The 13,055-nt window shown below is 53.4% G+C and overlaps 1 protein-coding gene across 5 annotated transcripts; it reads right to left on the reverse strand.

Annotated features, from left to right (window-relative positions):
* Positions 1-616: 616 nt before the first annotated feature.
* ENKD1 (enkurin domain containing 1) lies at positions 617-12,425 on the reverse strand. Of its 5 annotated transcripts, none has more exons than XM_050979010.1 (9): positions 12,312-12,425; positions 8,070-8,176; positions 7,574-7,798; positions 6,271-6,443; positions 4,037-4,198; positions 2,824-2,978; positions 1,841-1,977; positions 1,202-1,376; positions 617-878 (listed from the first exon to the last, which is right to left on the reverse strand). In XM_050979010.1, exons 2-8 carry the CDS (start codon positions 8,152-8,154, stop codon positions 1,216-1,218), a joined length of 1,098 nt encoding a protein of 365 aa, XP_050834967.1. In that variant the 5' UTR covers positions 8,155-8,176; positions 12,312-12,425; the 3' UTR covers positions 617-878; positions 1,202-1,215. The 5 variants fall into 5 exon arrangements, with proteins under 5 accessions (XP_050834967.1, XP_050834968.1, XP_050834969.1 ...); XM_050979011.1 differs by having other exon boundaries at positions 617-1,376; positions 12,312-12,345; positions 12,389-12,406; XM_050979012.1 differs by having other exon boundaries at positions 617-1,376; positions 12,312-12,344; positions 12,383-12,398.
* Between the last annotated feature and the right edge of the window lie 630 nt (positions 12,426-13,055).

Genomic DNA, 13,055 nt, shown 5'->3' on the forward strand with positions numbered 1-13,055 from the left:
CTAGGATACTCCACAATATCCCCCCCCACAAAATCCTGCCCAGGATGGAGCAACCCCTGCAAAAAAGCAGCTGCTTGGGGAATCCACACACAGTAGCAAATCCGCCCCGTGTAGATAATGGAGATGGAGCAACAGCACAAGCTGCAAGAAGGGAAAACTTGATGGGATTTCAGGGGAAAAAGTGCTCCCCCTGAGGCCAGCACCGTCTGGAGACAGAGCCCCAGCAAGGTGATGGGGGCAAGCCCCTTCTTGGAGATTCTCCTAATTCAGTTGGATATGGCTCCAAGCTGTGGCTGAGCAGGAGAGGCACCAAGCCCTCCAGCCATCCCTCACAGCTTCTTTGCTTCATGCAGCAAGACCCCTCCAAAGGTCTGCACAGGCTCCTGCATGGTATCTCAAGTCAAGGCAGCAGAGAGCTCACCTGTGTGATGGCACCTTTCAGCCCTGTCCTGCCAGCCTGTGGATGGAGATCCAGCAGGATTTTGCACATTCTCCAGTCCACGTCCCACCACCCAGCCCTGTGAGCCCATGGCTCATCCCCTGCCTGCACTGATGGTTTCTGCTGCCCACACCATTCCTCAGGCCCTGCTGGGCCCACTGGGAGCTGCACACACACTGCAAGATGGAAATGATGATTTATTGGATTATCTTCTGCCCCACAGACAACAAAGGCTTCTCCAGACATCCAACCAGACCCTCCTGACAGCTCAGCCCTTCCCTGGGCAGAAAACACTGAAGCTCTGTGCCTCTTTCTTGTTCCCAAGCTGTCCCCTGAGCTCTCAGGTGCTCAGGATGAGTCATGACCATGGTCCACCTCAGGAGAAAGAGAATGACAAGGAATACCACAGGCAGCAGCACAAGAGACCTCCTACCAGTTTCTAGAGTAGGAAAAAAAAAGGAAAGTAAGAGGTGATGCCACAGCTCCAGAGCAGAGAGCTGATCTGTGAGAAGTCAAGCAGCAGAGACAGCTGCTCCTCAGACCACTGAGCAGGGCCTTTATTAGGGCATCTCTCTCCTTTTTCTGTGGCCAAGACACAGCACTGAAAGGTGAGCAAGAGATGCCAGCTGCATACTGGACACTGTTATTGGCACCTGCATGGGCCCAGGGTCTGGAACGTGGCTCCTTCTCCTTCCCTCCCAAAAAGTGATGTCCATTCCTGCCCAGCAACAAAGGATGTTCAGGCAGAGCAGCACAGCACACCTGGCCCCACCAGCTCAGGAGTCCAACTTGATGAAGACTTTTGGCCTTGAGAAAATTTTGATTGCCTCGTCTATCTGGGAGAGCTTCCTCTCAAGCTCTACCCGCCTCTTCTGCATCCTAAGGCTGTCTCCACGCATGGGCAGCAGAACCAGGTCCTTTAGCAACTGCTCCTGGCCTGTAAAAAGAGGGAAAAAAAAGCTGTGGAAGTTGAAAAGCAAAGAAATCCACCCTTTTTTTAGTGCTATGAACACAATGGCAGCACTGGAACAAGGACCTAGAATCTTTCTATTTAAACCTCATCTGGATGAAGACCTGAGGGACCTGCTCCAGCTTTGGGAACCAAGGATTGGACTAGAGACCTCTGAAGGCCCCTTATAGCCAAAATCTCTCTAAGATTTTAGGAGCAATAGCAACCCTAACATCAAGTCCACTGGACAAGTGTGCTGCAGAGAGCCAATCCTGTAACCTGCAGGACACTGATTCCTCTTTCCATGCACACAGCTCACATCCTGCCTATATATGCCTTATTCCAGGCAACTCTCCAAGTGGCAGGAATGTGTCCCTGTGTCTCTTCTCCCTTATCCTGTCTAGGATTGTTTGTTTTTCCGAGCTGGAATCGCTGTTTTATTTCCCTCTTACTCTGTTTCAGGTTGCTGAGGGTCTCGAGGCGCTGTGCCTCAGGCATCAAGGTGTGCCCGGGTGGGGTGTCGGGGTCGGGCAGGTTCCGCAGCCGCTCCTCCGCCTGCCTGCGCCACAGCTCCTTCCTCTCCAGCAGGCTGGGGGCAAAGGAGAGCAGGTGTCAGCACATCTGGCACAGGCAGAGGCCAGGAATGTGCCCTTCAAACCCCACCAGGTTCCATGTCACTGGCTGAGGACCCCAGGGAGCCAGACACTCTCATGGTGGGGGACACACTGCGTTTAAAGCACATTTGTGGGCCAGCAAATGTGCTCCACATCCACAAAGGGCTGCTGGGAGAGATGCACTCAGGCCAATATGGGCTCCTTGGAGACAGGGGCTGCTGCTCCTCGTTTCTGGCTCACTGAGTCATCGCCAAACCATCTGTGGGTCAATGGCAGAATTAAGTCAGATAGCAGCTCATGGCCAGGGATGCTGGCAGAGGACAGCACAGCCAAAGGACTGGCACCACAGTCAGTCCTAGGACAGGGTCTGTTTCCCATGTAGAGCCCCAAAATGCACAGCACTAGCTGGATGTTCCTCAGAACCCAGGCCCAAGGCAGGATGAACACTTGTGAGGCAGAGCGAGCTCTCTGCCTCTCCCAAACCAGATCTCTTCATGCCAAAGCTACATCACATGGAACAAAGCCTACAAAGGGGCAGGAGCACATTTCTCAAGGCACACAGGGCTTCCCCGTATCAGCATCACTGTACAACAGCAAGCAAGGGAGGAGGAGACAAAACTCCCTCTGAGCCCTGTCACACTGGGCATGGGATGCTGGTTAAGCCAAAAAAGCAGGAGGGACAACGTTTACTCTGCAGTCACAGAAAAAGGCACTGCTGCACATTGCAAGAGCACCTCTGTGCCCAGCCCATCTCTCTAGGCACAAGCCAGGGGTGCACTAAGGCTGTTGCAGTCCCGTGGAGCAAAGAGGGACACACTTACTACTGGGGGACGTGGCCCTTTTGCCTGGCGTTGTTCTCCTCCTGCTGCCTGAGCTGGGCCAGCGCCTGCAGGGACTGCGAGCGGCGCAGCGGGGCCCGCTTGGCGCTGCAGGCGTTGTGCCTGATGAAGTCAATGCTCCTGCCCTGCACCTGCATCTGCAAAAAGAGAGAGCCAGGCATCAGGGGCAGGCTGGGCACAGGCACAGGGCCAGCTGCCACTGTCCACGCGAGGGAGAAAGCAGAAATGCAGCACACAAGGGAGTGAACTGGGTGACAGCAGGACAGCCTGTCTTAGTGTGTAGCCACAGACAGGCAGGAGCTGTGCCCATGGTTTGGGAAGGCAGGCACCTAAAGCCAAGCCTAATCCTGGCATCTTTAAGGTGCCCTAGATGACCACATGCCTGAAAAGCCAGAAGGACAGAAAAAAAACCAGGCTTGACATAGTCCCCATGGCTCCTACTGGAGCATTTTGAGGGCAGAGGAAAAACAGGTTGGGAGCTCACCGGGCCAAGAAATGCAACAGAACCCCTGGCAGAGCAGGAACTTTGCTGATCCTTGGGGCACTTCCCAAGAGACAGCACCTCCACCACAGCTCCTCTGCTGGACAAAACAGTGGAGAAGGTGGCTGTGTTTGCATTTAAGATTTCCTTGGTCTTCCTCCTTTGTAGATCATGTCCTGTTTAATTAAGTTATTCATGGCATTTAGGAACCAACAAACTGACAATCTCACAATTGCCAAGGGAAAAGGACATGAGTCATGGAGCTGTTTAGGACCTCCCAAACAGACTACTTAAAAGGTTTAACTACTAATGCTGATTTAACTCTCCTTACTAAAACACACACTCATTTCCCAAATTTTTATCTAACTTCCAGAAGCCACAGTTCCTTTGATTACAGTGGGAACAGCTTCCAAAACCCCAAGACCTCCTGCAAAGCCATTGGAAGAGCAGATTTGAGACTGCTGGCACGAGGAGGTAGAATTTTCAAAGGGAACTTCATGATCTCCTGAACTATGAGTGAGGATGAAGCTAGAATAAACACACCCTGAATATCCATCTCACCACCCCTGTGACCAGGACCCTGCACCTTCCCTTCAGCCAGGAACAGAATTTACAGATCTCCCACTCATGCAGCACATCTGACCCAACACTTTAGAAGAATGGATTTTCCATGCCAGAAATGCCTGGGATGGATGCAGTTAGTGTGTAACTCACCTTGGTTTCAGTACCCTGTGCCTCTGGAGCCTCTGTGTCTGCTCCTGCTTTTGCTCTGCCAGGCCTTGGGGACAGTGGTCTGCATGGCTTGATCCCAGAGCCACAGCGGGAATATGCCCTCAGGAAATTCACAGCCTCAGGATTGGGAGGTGGAGAGGTCTCCTGGGAAAGGCAAGAAAAGATCCACCAGTGGAGGGAGGCTGGGGCAAAGAAAAACCCTCTCAGCCAGGTCTGGGTGGTGAACCAGGAGCTCAGACACAGGTTTCCAGCAGGCACATGGCAGCACACGCTTTCTGCCATGGCCTGGCAGAAGTTCTTGGGGGAAGATAATCTGTAATCAGACAGCAAAGGCCAACAAACAGCAACAGACCAGAGCTGGCCACTGAATTAATGGCTAAGAAACAGGGGGGGAACTCTGCAGAAGCAAATTTGGATCAAGGAGGCAGGCAGGAGGCTGCCTGCTGAGGTGCTGTTCTCCAGGGCTGCTCTGCTCAGCACCTCAAATCTGTGCTTATGTCACTCTAGAAAGAAAAAGGAGCTGGTGGAATTGCATCTGAGGGGCATCTTCAAAGGCTGTGGCAGAGGGTCACAGTACTTGATGTCTAGCAGGTGGTGTGGGACTATCTCAGACAGTCTTGTTGCAATCAACCCCTGAAAACTGAAAGTTGACACTGTGGCAAGTGGGTGACCCTATGAAAACTGCAGCTGGGGCACTGCTCTGCCCTTGGGACTGATGGGAACTGTACAGAGCCACCCCCAGATCTTTACAAATACCCAAGGTCTCAGCTGAACTGCAGCTCCCTGGGGAAGATTTCCTCTTGCATGGCCCATTCAGCTGGGCAGAGCTGCAGACAGATGGTGGGACTGGGCAGCCACATTGGTGGGACTGGTGTGAGAAGCAGGGTATGGGATGTCCTCAGCACTGCCCAGACTGTTCATGCTCCAAAGATGATCAGTCTTGTTTCAACAAGAGATCTGGATCTCTTTGGTAAGTTAATGAGAATTACCTTTACCTAGCACAGCTGGCTCAAAGTTGTTAGAGTCTGTGACCTCAGGAGCACAGGGCACAGCTTGCCCCATCTCCCTCCACAGGAGCACTGGGACTGCCAGAACCTTCTCCAAGACAACTGCTACAGCTATCAGCCTCAGGGCCAGATGACAGAGAAAAAACTCTGCATTAGTCATCAAGATCCAGCAGAATCAAGTGAAACTCTGAGCAGCAGCAGCAGCAGTAGCTCCACAGAAGATGGAGATCCTTCACAGGGAACACCTCAGCTCCAGGAGAGCCCCAGCAACAGTTAAAGCATCATGAGTCAGTGCCAGGGCCTCTCTGGAGGAACACACAGAGCACAAGGAACGCACCACGCAGAACCTGCCTGCGCAGAGACCACCCCCTTCCCCACAACAAAGGCAGAAATGAGCTCAATCTTCCTCTAACCCAGAGGATTTGTCAAACAAGAGCGTAGGCTTGTGTTCTTGAAGCACTCGTGGGTTTGCTCCCATGTGTGGAAGGGTCACAGATACCAAAGAGGTTGGTGACACACCAGGAAAAAGGGACACAGCAGTTGGAACCGCTGGTTTGGGAATCATCTTACCAATTTTTACAGTTGTTATCGATACATGTCATTTTAGCATTGAAAGCTGGCTACACATGAAAGGGAAGCAATGCAGAGATGAGGAGGAAGTTAAAGGCTCCAACTCAGCACCCTCACAGGCTGTGCTGATCTCTGAGGCCTCAACCCTGACTGCCTGGAGATGTCTGTGTGCCCCCCTGAGCAGTGGCTATTCACCAGGACAATCACTTGGGGAAGATGTTCACACATGGAACACACTGCCCACTGTGTATCCACAGGGTGGGAATAGATGGACTGAGGCTCAATGCAGCCTGCAGATCTACCTCTGAGAATCACAGCCCAAGGGGTAAAACACCACAGCCTTTTGGCATAAACCCCAGAGGAGTGCTGCCCCAAACATGGGGAAGCTGAAAAGCCAGATGGGAGCATCCCCTGGCAGGAAATACAGCTATGAGGGGGAAGAAGGACAGGGATTATGGCAGCAGCCACTGTCTGGACCCAAACTACATGCTCTCACTCACAACCCCACTGCCACACCTGCCCACTGTGCCTCAGCACTGGGATGTCCCCAGATCCTGCAGGCTCCAGGACGCCCCTGTCTCCACCATCCCAGTGTTCCCCAAGCCTGGAGATTTCAAGAGCTCCTCCACAGATACCAACCTGCAGTTTGGCCTTCACCTTTGACTCCACATTTTCATATTTCTGGGATTTCCAGAGAGCTTTCACAGGCTTGAGCTGGCTGTGCTCCTGGGCTCGCTCCTTCTCCTTGCACTTCCTCTGAATCTCCTTTATCCGCCTCACATTTTCCTTCTCGTAGTCCTTGGCCTCTTTCCCTGCTCAGCAAGGAGAGATACACCTTCACCTCCCAGACACTGCCACAGGAGCAGCCACAGATCCCTCCCAAAGCTGGTCCAACAGCAAGAGAACCAGCAAGCCCTTCCCTCTCCTGCAGACCAGACCATGTCTGCTCCTGCCCCTGTTAGATGCACACTCCCAGACTGACTCCTCTGCCAGAGGATCCCACCGTGCCCAGGTGAGCATCAGAACAGGTCTGTGCACACTGCTGGTGGCCACAGACTCCCTTGTTCTCCTCTTGTCCCAGTATGGACTATGCCAGACAAGCCATGCCAGCCCCTCTCAAGAGCAAGGTCAATTCCCAGCTCAGCTCACATGTGAACAGGCTGGCATGGCTTGTCTGGCATAGTCCATATTTAGGTGTTTCTGAAGTAGACAGGGCTGCACAGCCTTGAACTTGCCTTGTTCCTGGTTTAAGGACATTGTCCCACATTGACACAACCAAGATTATGGATTAGGACTCTGTTTTGTTTTGGTTTTGAATCAAAAACTATCCTTCCTTGGGCTCCCCAAGGCAGGGAACATCTTAGCTGACATAACCAGATGCTCATCAGTTCCCCCCTTGCTTGGGCACAGCAGTTGTGGCATCTACCACATTGGCACCAGCTCAGGGCAATGCCAGCACATGAAATAAATTAAAATGACACACAGGGCTCAACCTTATCTCCTTCCTGGGCCTCTGAATGTATTCTGGGTGACACCCCTGCCCTGGAGAAGGGAACACCTTCTGCAAAGATATTCTCACCTCCACATACACAGGCACCCTTCCCAAATCCTTCCTGGCTTTACCAACTAGGAACTCACCATGTTAAACATCCTCAATACATCAAGGTTTTGTTTGATTCCTATAGAAGTTTTACTACAAAGAAGTCCAAATTTTTGCACCTTTTTTCAAGTCCCTCTTCTCATTCTAAACCTGAGACTGGAGCCAAAACATCACTGGCCCCAGCAGAGGTGACTCCACTGCCAGGCCAAAAGCTGCAGATGGGGTGACTAGCCTTGTGAAGCTCAAGCTCTCCTCAGGCAGCAGATCCTGGGAATCCACCCCAAATGCTTCATCCCTGGCCCCAAAGGCAGCTGAAGCCAGCAGTGATTTGGCTGTACTTACTCTTAGCTGGCATCTCCCCATCAAGGGAGATCCCCTGGAGCTGCAGCAGGAGGCTGAGTGTCCCCTTCTGTCCCCTCTCCAGGAAGTCCTTTCCGCTGGGGCGGATGCGAGGGGCTGGCTGCGCCTGGCGGGCACTGCCCGGAGCCAGGCAGGGGTTGGGGACTGGCTCCAAAGAGCTGGAGGTTAAATACAGCTTCTGAGCATTTCCCTCCAGCCTCCCTCGAGCTGCAGGGAAAGGAAAAGGAGAACCTTGTCAGGAAATGATCTTACCTCAGTTTTCTGCACCCACAGCCCACCAACAACGTGATGACCCCCTCTTCACCTCTGCCTTATGCTATCCCATCTTCCACCAGCTGTACAGACTACTTTAGGGTCACCAGCAGAAGCACCTTCACCAGTGTGAAAAGAGACTGTCGAGGACACCAAGGGATAAGGACACCAGGCTGTGTCACATCAAAGCACAAAGTAAAACCTGTACCAAGCATCAAGGACTCACCTGAGAGGGGGCGTTTGTAATACTCTGGGAAGAGCCCTGGGTCTGGAGGAATGGGTCCAGAAATCCTGGATGGCCCTTCACACATCCTGCCACAGGCTGCTCTGCCTCTGCCACAGAAAACAACCACCAGAACAGAAATGAGCAGGGCTCACTGAGCCACTGAAAAGCTACATTTAAAATATATATGTATTTCTGACTTTCATTTGACACCTCAGCCCCAGCTCGAGAGATCTCCTGCAGATACAAACCACCCCAAACTGGACTCTATGCAGGTGAAGAGCCCAGCAGCCCTGTCCCTACTGTGGGTCAGTGCTCTTACCAGTGCTGAAAATGCCCACAGTTGCTGTAATATTGGTACCTTCAGTATAAAAAATCCTCTGTGGCTTTGATCTCCCATATGGAAACACTGAATGCAGATACAGAAGGAGTGAACAGGAAACACGAGGTAGCAGGCCATCATCTGACAGCTTTTAGCCTGAGATTTGAATTATCCTGTATCTGGGCTCCCTCTAAATGGCTCCTGTGGTTCAAACACAATTTGTCCAGAGGAAGCTGAAGCTCCTGCCCCACATGGCCATATCCTCCCTGAGAACACACCTGTGCTGTCACCACCCCTGAGCAGGCTGGGGCTGACCCTCAGAAGAACAAACACTTCACAAAAAGACAAAACATTTCCCTCCAGGACCATGTGGGGCAGAGACTGGATTTCTGGAGAAAGGCCCAGATGGTTTCTCAGGTCTTGGGGAGAACAGAGAAGAACATGTTTTCATTTCTGAAATACTTTTCAAAGCAGCACAGAGCCACAAGCCCCTGCCCTGGCCCACACAGGTCCCTGTTGCTTCTCTTCTCTCCATGACAGAAGCACAGACCCTTCCACCAGGAAGGGATAGGAGCAGCCAGCATCAATTTCCCTACACTTCTCACCAAGAGCTCCTGGACAGCATTTTTATACCTACAACAAATCCAGAGTTCACAGCATGAGCATGCAGGATGCCACACAGCAGGCACAGACTGCTGATGAGCAGTCAGCAGATGCCACAGGAGCCTCATCAGAGTCACACCACAATTTTGACAGGCGCCAGGGCAGCTTGGCTGGAGTCACTGCTGTAAGAGCTGGGGCTACAACCTGCACTCCCTGACTCCTGAGGCAGTAATTTAAACATTTCTGAGACAACTCCACGGGAAGAACCCCTTTCAGGATCCTCAGCATGCCAGCACTGACGGGACGCAGCATCTGCAGTTTAATTTATAAACCAATAAAAGATCAGTGCAAGGCTGAGTGAATCTGACTCATAGCAACTAATGCACTGCAGTCTTCCCTGCTAAATCACCCCTGCTGACATGAGACCCATTAGCAAAATGCTGTTATTCATCTCCTGGACACAACGGCAAAGGCAATGCAAGCAGTGCTGACTGCTGCACACCAGCATGCATGTGCAGCCTCTAGCCAGCTGCTCTGGAAAAGCTATTTCTGAAAAGCAGGCACAGACTCTCAGCCAGAGATAAAAGGATGCTGGCTTGGTATTATTTAATCTCCTCGATAATGGATCAACTAAGCCAGAACAGCCTCTCTTATTCTAGGAAAAAAAAAAAAAAAAAGCGTTCACCATGAGATCACTCCAGAACAGCTACTGGCTTTGAAATGCACATCTGATCTTGATCTGAACTCAGGTCCCACCCCAGTGATTTACACGTAAAATGACAGGCTGAAATCAAGACCTGTAACAGAGCAGACAATGATTGCGGGGGACTGAGGAGGAAAGGCAAGCTGAGGGGAGGCGGGGGATGGAAGGCTCGTTTTATACCTTCATATCCCAACTGCACCCTGCCCTGCCGCAGGCAATTTGCAAATGACACCCACTCCCTGATTTGCAAGTCACATCACCTCTGGCATGGGATCTTGCAAGATCAGAGAACCTCATTACAATAGGGAGCATCTTGCCCATGTAGGGACTACAGGGACACAGAGCCCCCAGCAGCAGTGTCCCAGCCAGACTTCCAGGAATGCACTTCCCCAGCTGCTGCTCTGCTCCTGCTGACCACGGGCCCAGCTGGGGGGCAAAAGTGAGAGACCCTCATGGCTCACTCCTGCCAAGAGGGACTGTATGACCTCTGCTGTCATTCCCACCTGCTTTATTTCTCGGGACAGCTTTGCAGCACCAACAGTCCTGTGCTGAGCCAATCCCACCCACTGCCCCTGCACCAAACAAGTCACTTCTTTCACTGGCTTTGTTTTCTGCCTATGTAACCTTTTGTCCAAAAGGATCATGACTTTTACGTCCACAGGGGGATCAGAGAAGCACTGGAGCAAGCACCAGGAAAACACATCAGGAGTTATGAACACAGACAAGAGAGATGAGGGGACAGGGTCAGCCCTCTTGGGGGCTTTCCTGCACCCAGGAGAGCATCTGCTTTACCACCACATCAGCAACCTAAACATCAACAGTGCAGCACCCGACCTGCTGCCACCAGACACACTCCATTTATGCACTCACAGGCTCTGAGATACTGCAGAATCTCTCTGCAGAAGCAGGCTGAATAAGTCCAGGCAAACAGATGCAGGAGTGCCACTGCTCTCTGCTCCTGTTCCCCACCAGCCTGTAGACTCCCTAGGGAAGAGTCACAGCTCCCAGCCACCCTGCACAGCTACAGGAGACACAGAGCAGTTGCTGGAGTAACCCAGTAACTTCAACACTGCTCACTCAGCCCAGTGTGCTGCTCCCTTCTCCACCAGAACATGGCTTTATGCTGGCCTAGGAGCCAAGCAATGCAGGCTCCAGTTCTCTCTCTCCCAGAGTGTCTGCAAGTTTAATAACCACTAACTCGACTCTCTGCCCCTTGCTGCAGCTTGACCAAGTGGTAAAAATGCTATTTAAACCCCTGGTAAACTGAGCCTTTTCAGAGCCTGTAAAAACCACAGCTTCCTTTTGTGGCTTGTTTTTGGCATCATAGTTAAGGTAACTGCAAAGCATGGGAACAGACAAGCCTCAGGCAGGTGCATTTCACAGCCTTGAACCCTCGGCATCTGACTTTGAAGCATTCCCTCTTTTTCACAGATGACATTTTCACTGTGCCTGAGTCCCTGGCCAGGAAGCTGCTACCACACACAGAGCTGATGCCAGCCCAGCTTCTTGCCTTCATGAGCCAATCTCTGCAAAAAGCATGGGAAAAAACATCCCACGGTTGTGATAAGCTGTGATAAGCAGAGCAAGTCATCTGCAGCAAATCAAAGGGCTAATCTCCGTGCAGCTGGTCTTGCATGCTTGATTCCTTCCTCAACAGTTTTAGCTGAAATGGAAAGTCACATCAGGATAACTTCCACGCCCAAGGGCTGCACCAAAACAGCACCAATGGATCTGAGACCATTCCTCCCGAAAAACTGGGAGTCAGGACCAGAGGTCAGCGTGCTGTGAACCTACCGAGTGGTTTTTGTCCCGGCCAAAGCCTTCTCCTTGCTGACTTCTATGGGAGAGATTAATATTCTCCTTTTAATATCATTCCCCACGTGAGCTTCCCCAGGTCTCACCAGCTCTTCCCCACCTGCCAGTCTCAAAGACCCAATTTTTCCTTTTGTCTCTCTGAAAACAGAGGGACAGGTACAGCCAGGTGTGATACTGGCATTTGCATTTCTGGGAGCTGGTGCCTACCAACAGCTCTTTAGGAATAAAGCCAGCTTGGACAGTGCGCCCAGGGAGTCAGACGCATTTCCTGCAGCGGCTGGAGCAGGAGCTGAAGGAGGCCCGTGCTCGGCGCTGGAAGGTGGGCAGGGACTGCTGTGGGTATCACAGAGCTGCAGCACAGTCCACCCTCCGGAGGGCAAGCACAGAGCCCCACCTCAACGCGGGGGATTCCTCTCGGATGCACGGACGAGTCCCGTGCTGAGGCTGGAGTTTGTGTGGCAGCCCAGCTCCTTCGGCCGGGCTGGCACGGGAGATCAACACCGGCCCTGCCTCGGGACACGTGCTGAGACCGGGCACCGCCGGGGACCGCACATTGCTGGGGGACCGGGCACCGCCGGGGGAACCCTCCTGGCTCTCTTCGCCGGGGCTCGGGAGGCGCTGCCAGCAGCGCAGTCCCGGGGTGCCGGGGGCCCTCAGCCTCCCCCCGCGGGCGCTGCCCCTGCCCCGGGCCCGGCGCTTCCCGGCCCGGCTCCCCGCCGTCCCCGGCCCGCGCCGCTCCCGAGCCCCGGCCGGCGGCCCCGGGCCGGGCAGGGCCCTGTGCGGCTGCCCCGAGAGGACTCACCGAGGGAGGCCGAGGAGAAGCGCTCCCCGCCGGGCCGGGCCCGCCCGCAGCCGAGGGCCCGGCCCGGCCCCGCCGCTCCCCGGCAACCGCCGCTTCCGCCGGGATGGGCGGGCCCGGCCCCGAGGGCCCCCGGAGCTGCTCCCTGGGCACCGCCGGCTGTGCCCGGGCCCCGCAGCACACGGGGGACTCTGAGCCCCCGGCCGGCCCCGGTCCGTACTGCACAATATCTGCATTAAACACACCGGGACTGCACGGGGCAATCCCGGCTGGAAGCCGCTCCGCCCAAACGGGAGCTCCTGCGGTCACCGTCCCGCTCTGCCCGTGCAGGGCAGCCTCAGGCTGCAGCCAGCCCACGAGAGGCCCCTTTCACCTCTCCGCTCAATTCTGCGGTCATGTCTCTCTCACGCAGCAGTCTCGGCACCCTCCTTCCTTTCCTGGGATCATCCGGAGATGTTTTGTGCTTATTTCTTCTCATAGAGGAGGGGCTGCGCTTTAGATTTGTTCTGCCCAATACAAACTTAGTGACAAAGGCAGAAAGATTCTCAGAAGGACAGCTTCGAAACAGACCCCAAACTGGCATGAAAACATTCTTCTATCTGAATGAAGGTGGTGAGTGCCAGGTGAGCTCAGGACATGCTATCTCATCCATTTTACATAGCACACAGACTCCACATGCATTAGACGCTCACACCTTTGGCAGGATCATTGAGTACAATTCCTGGCCCTGCACAGGACAGCCCCAAG

Source organism: Serinus canaria, chromosome 11, assembly GCF_022539315.1.
Source record: "Serinus canaria isolate serCan28SL12 chromosome 11, serCan2020, whole genome shotgun sequence".
Taxonomy (NCBI): domain Eukaryota; kingdom Metazoa; phylum Chordata; class Aves; order Passeriformes; family Fringillidae; genus Serinus; species Serinus canaria.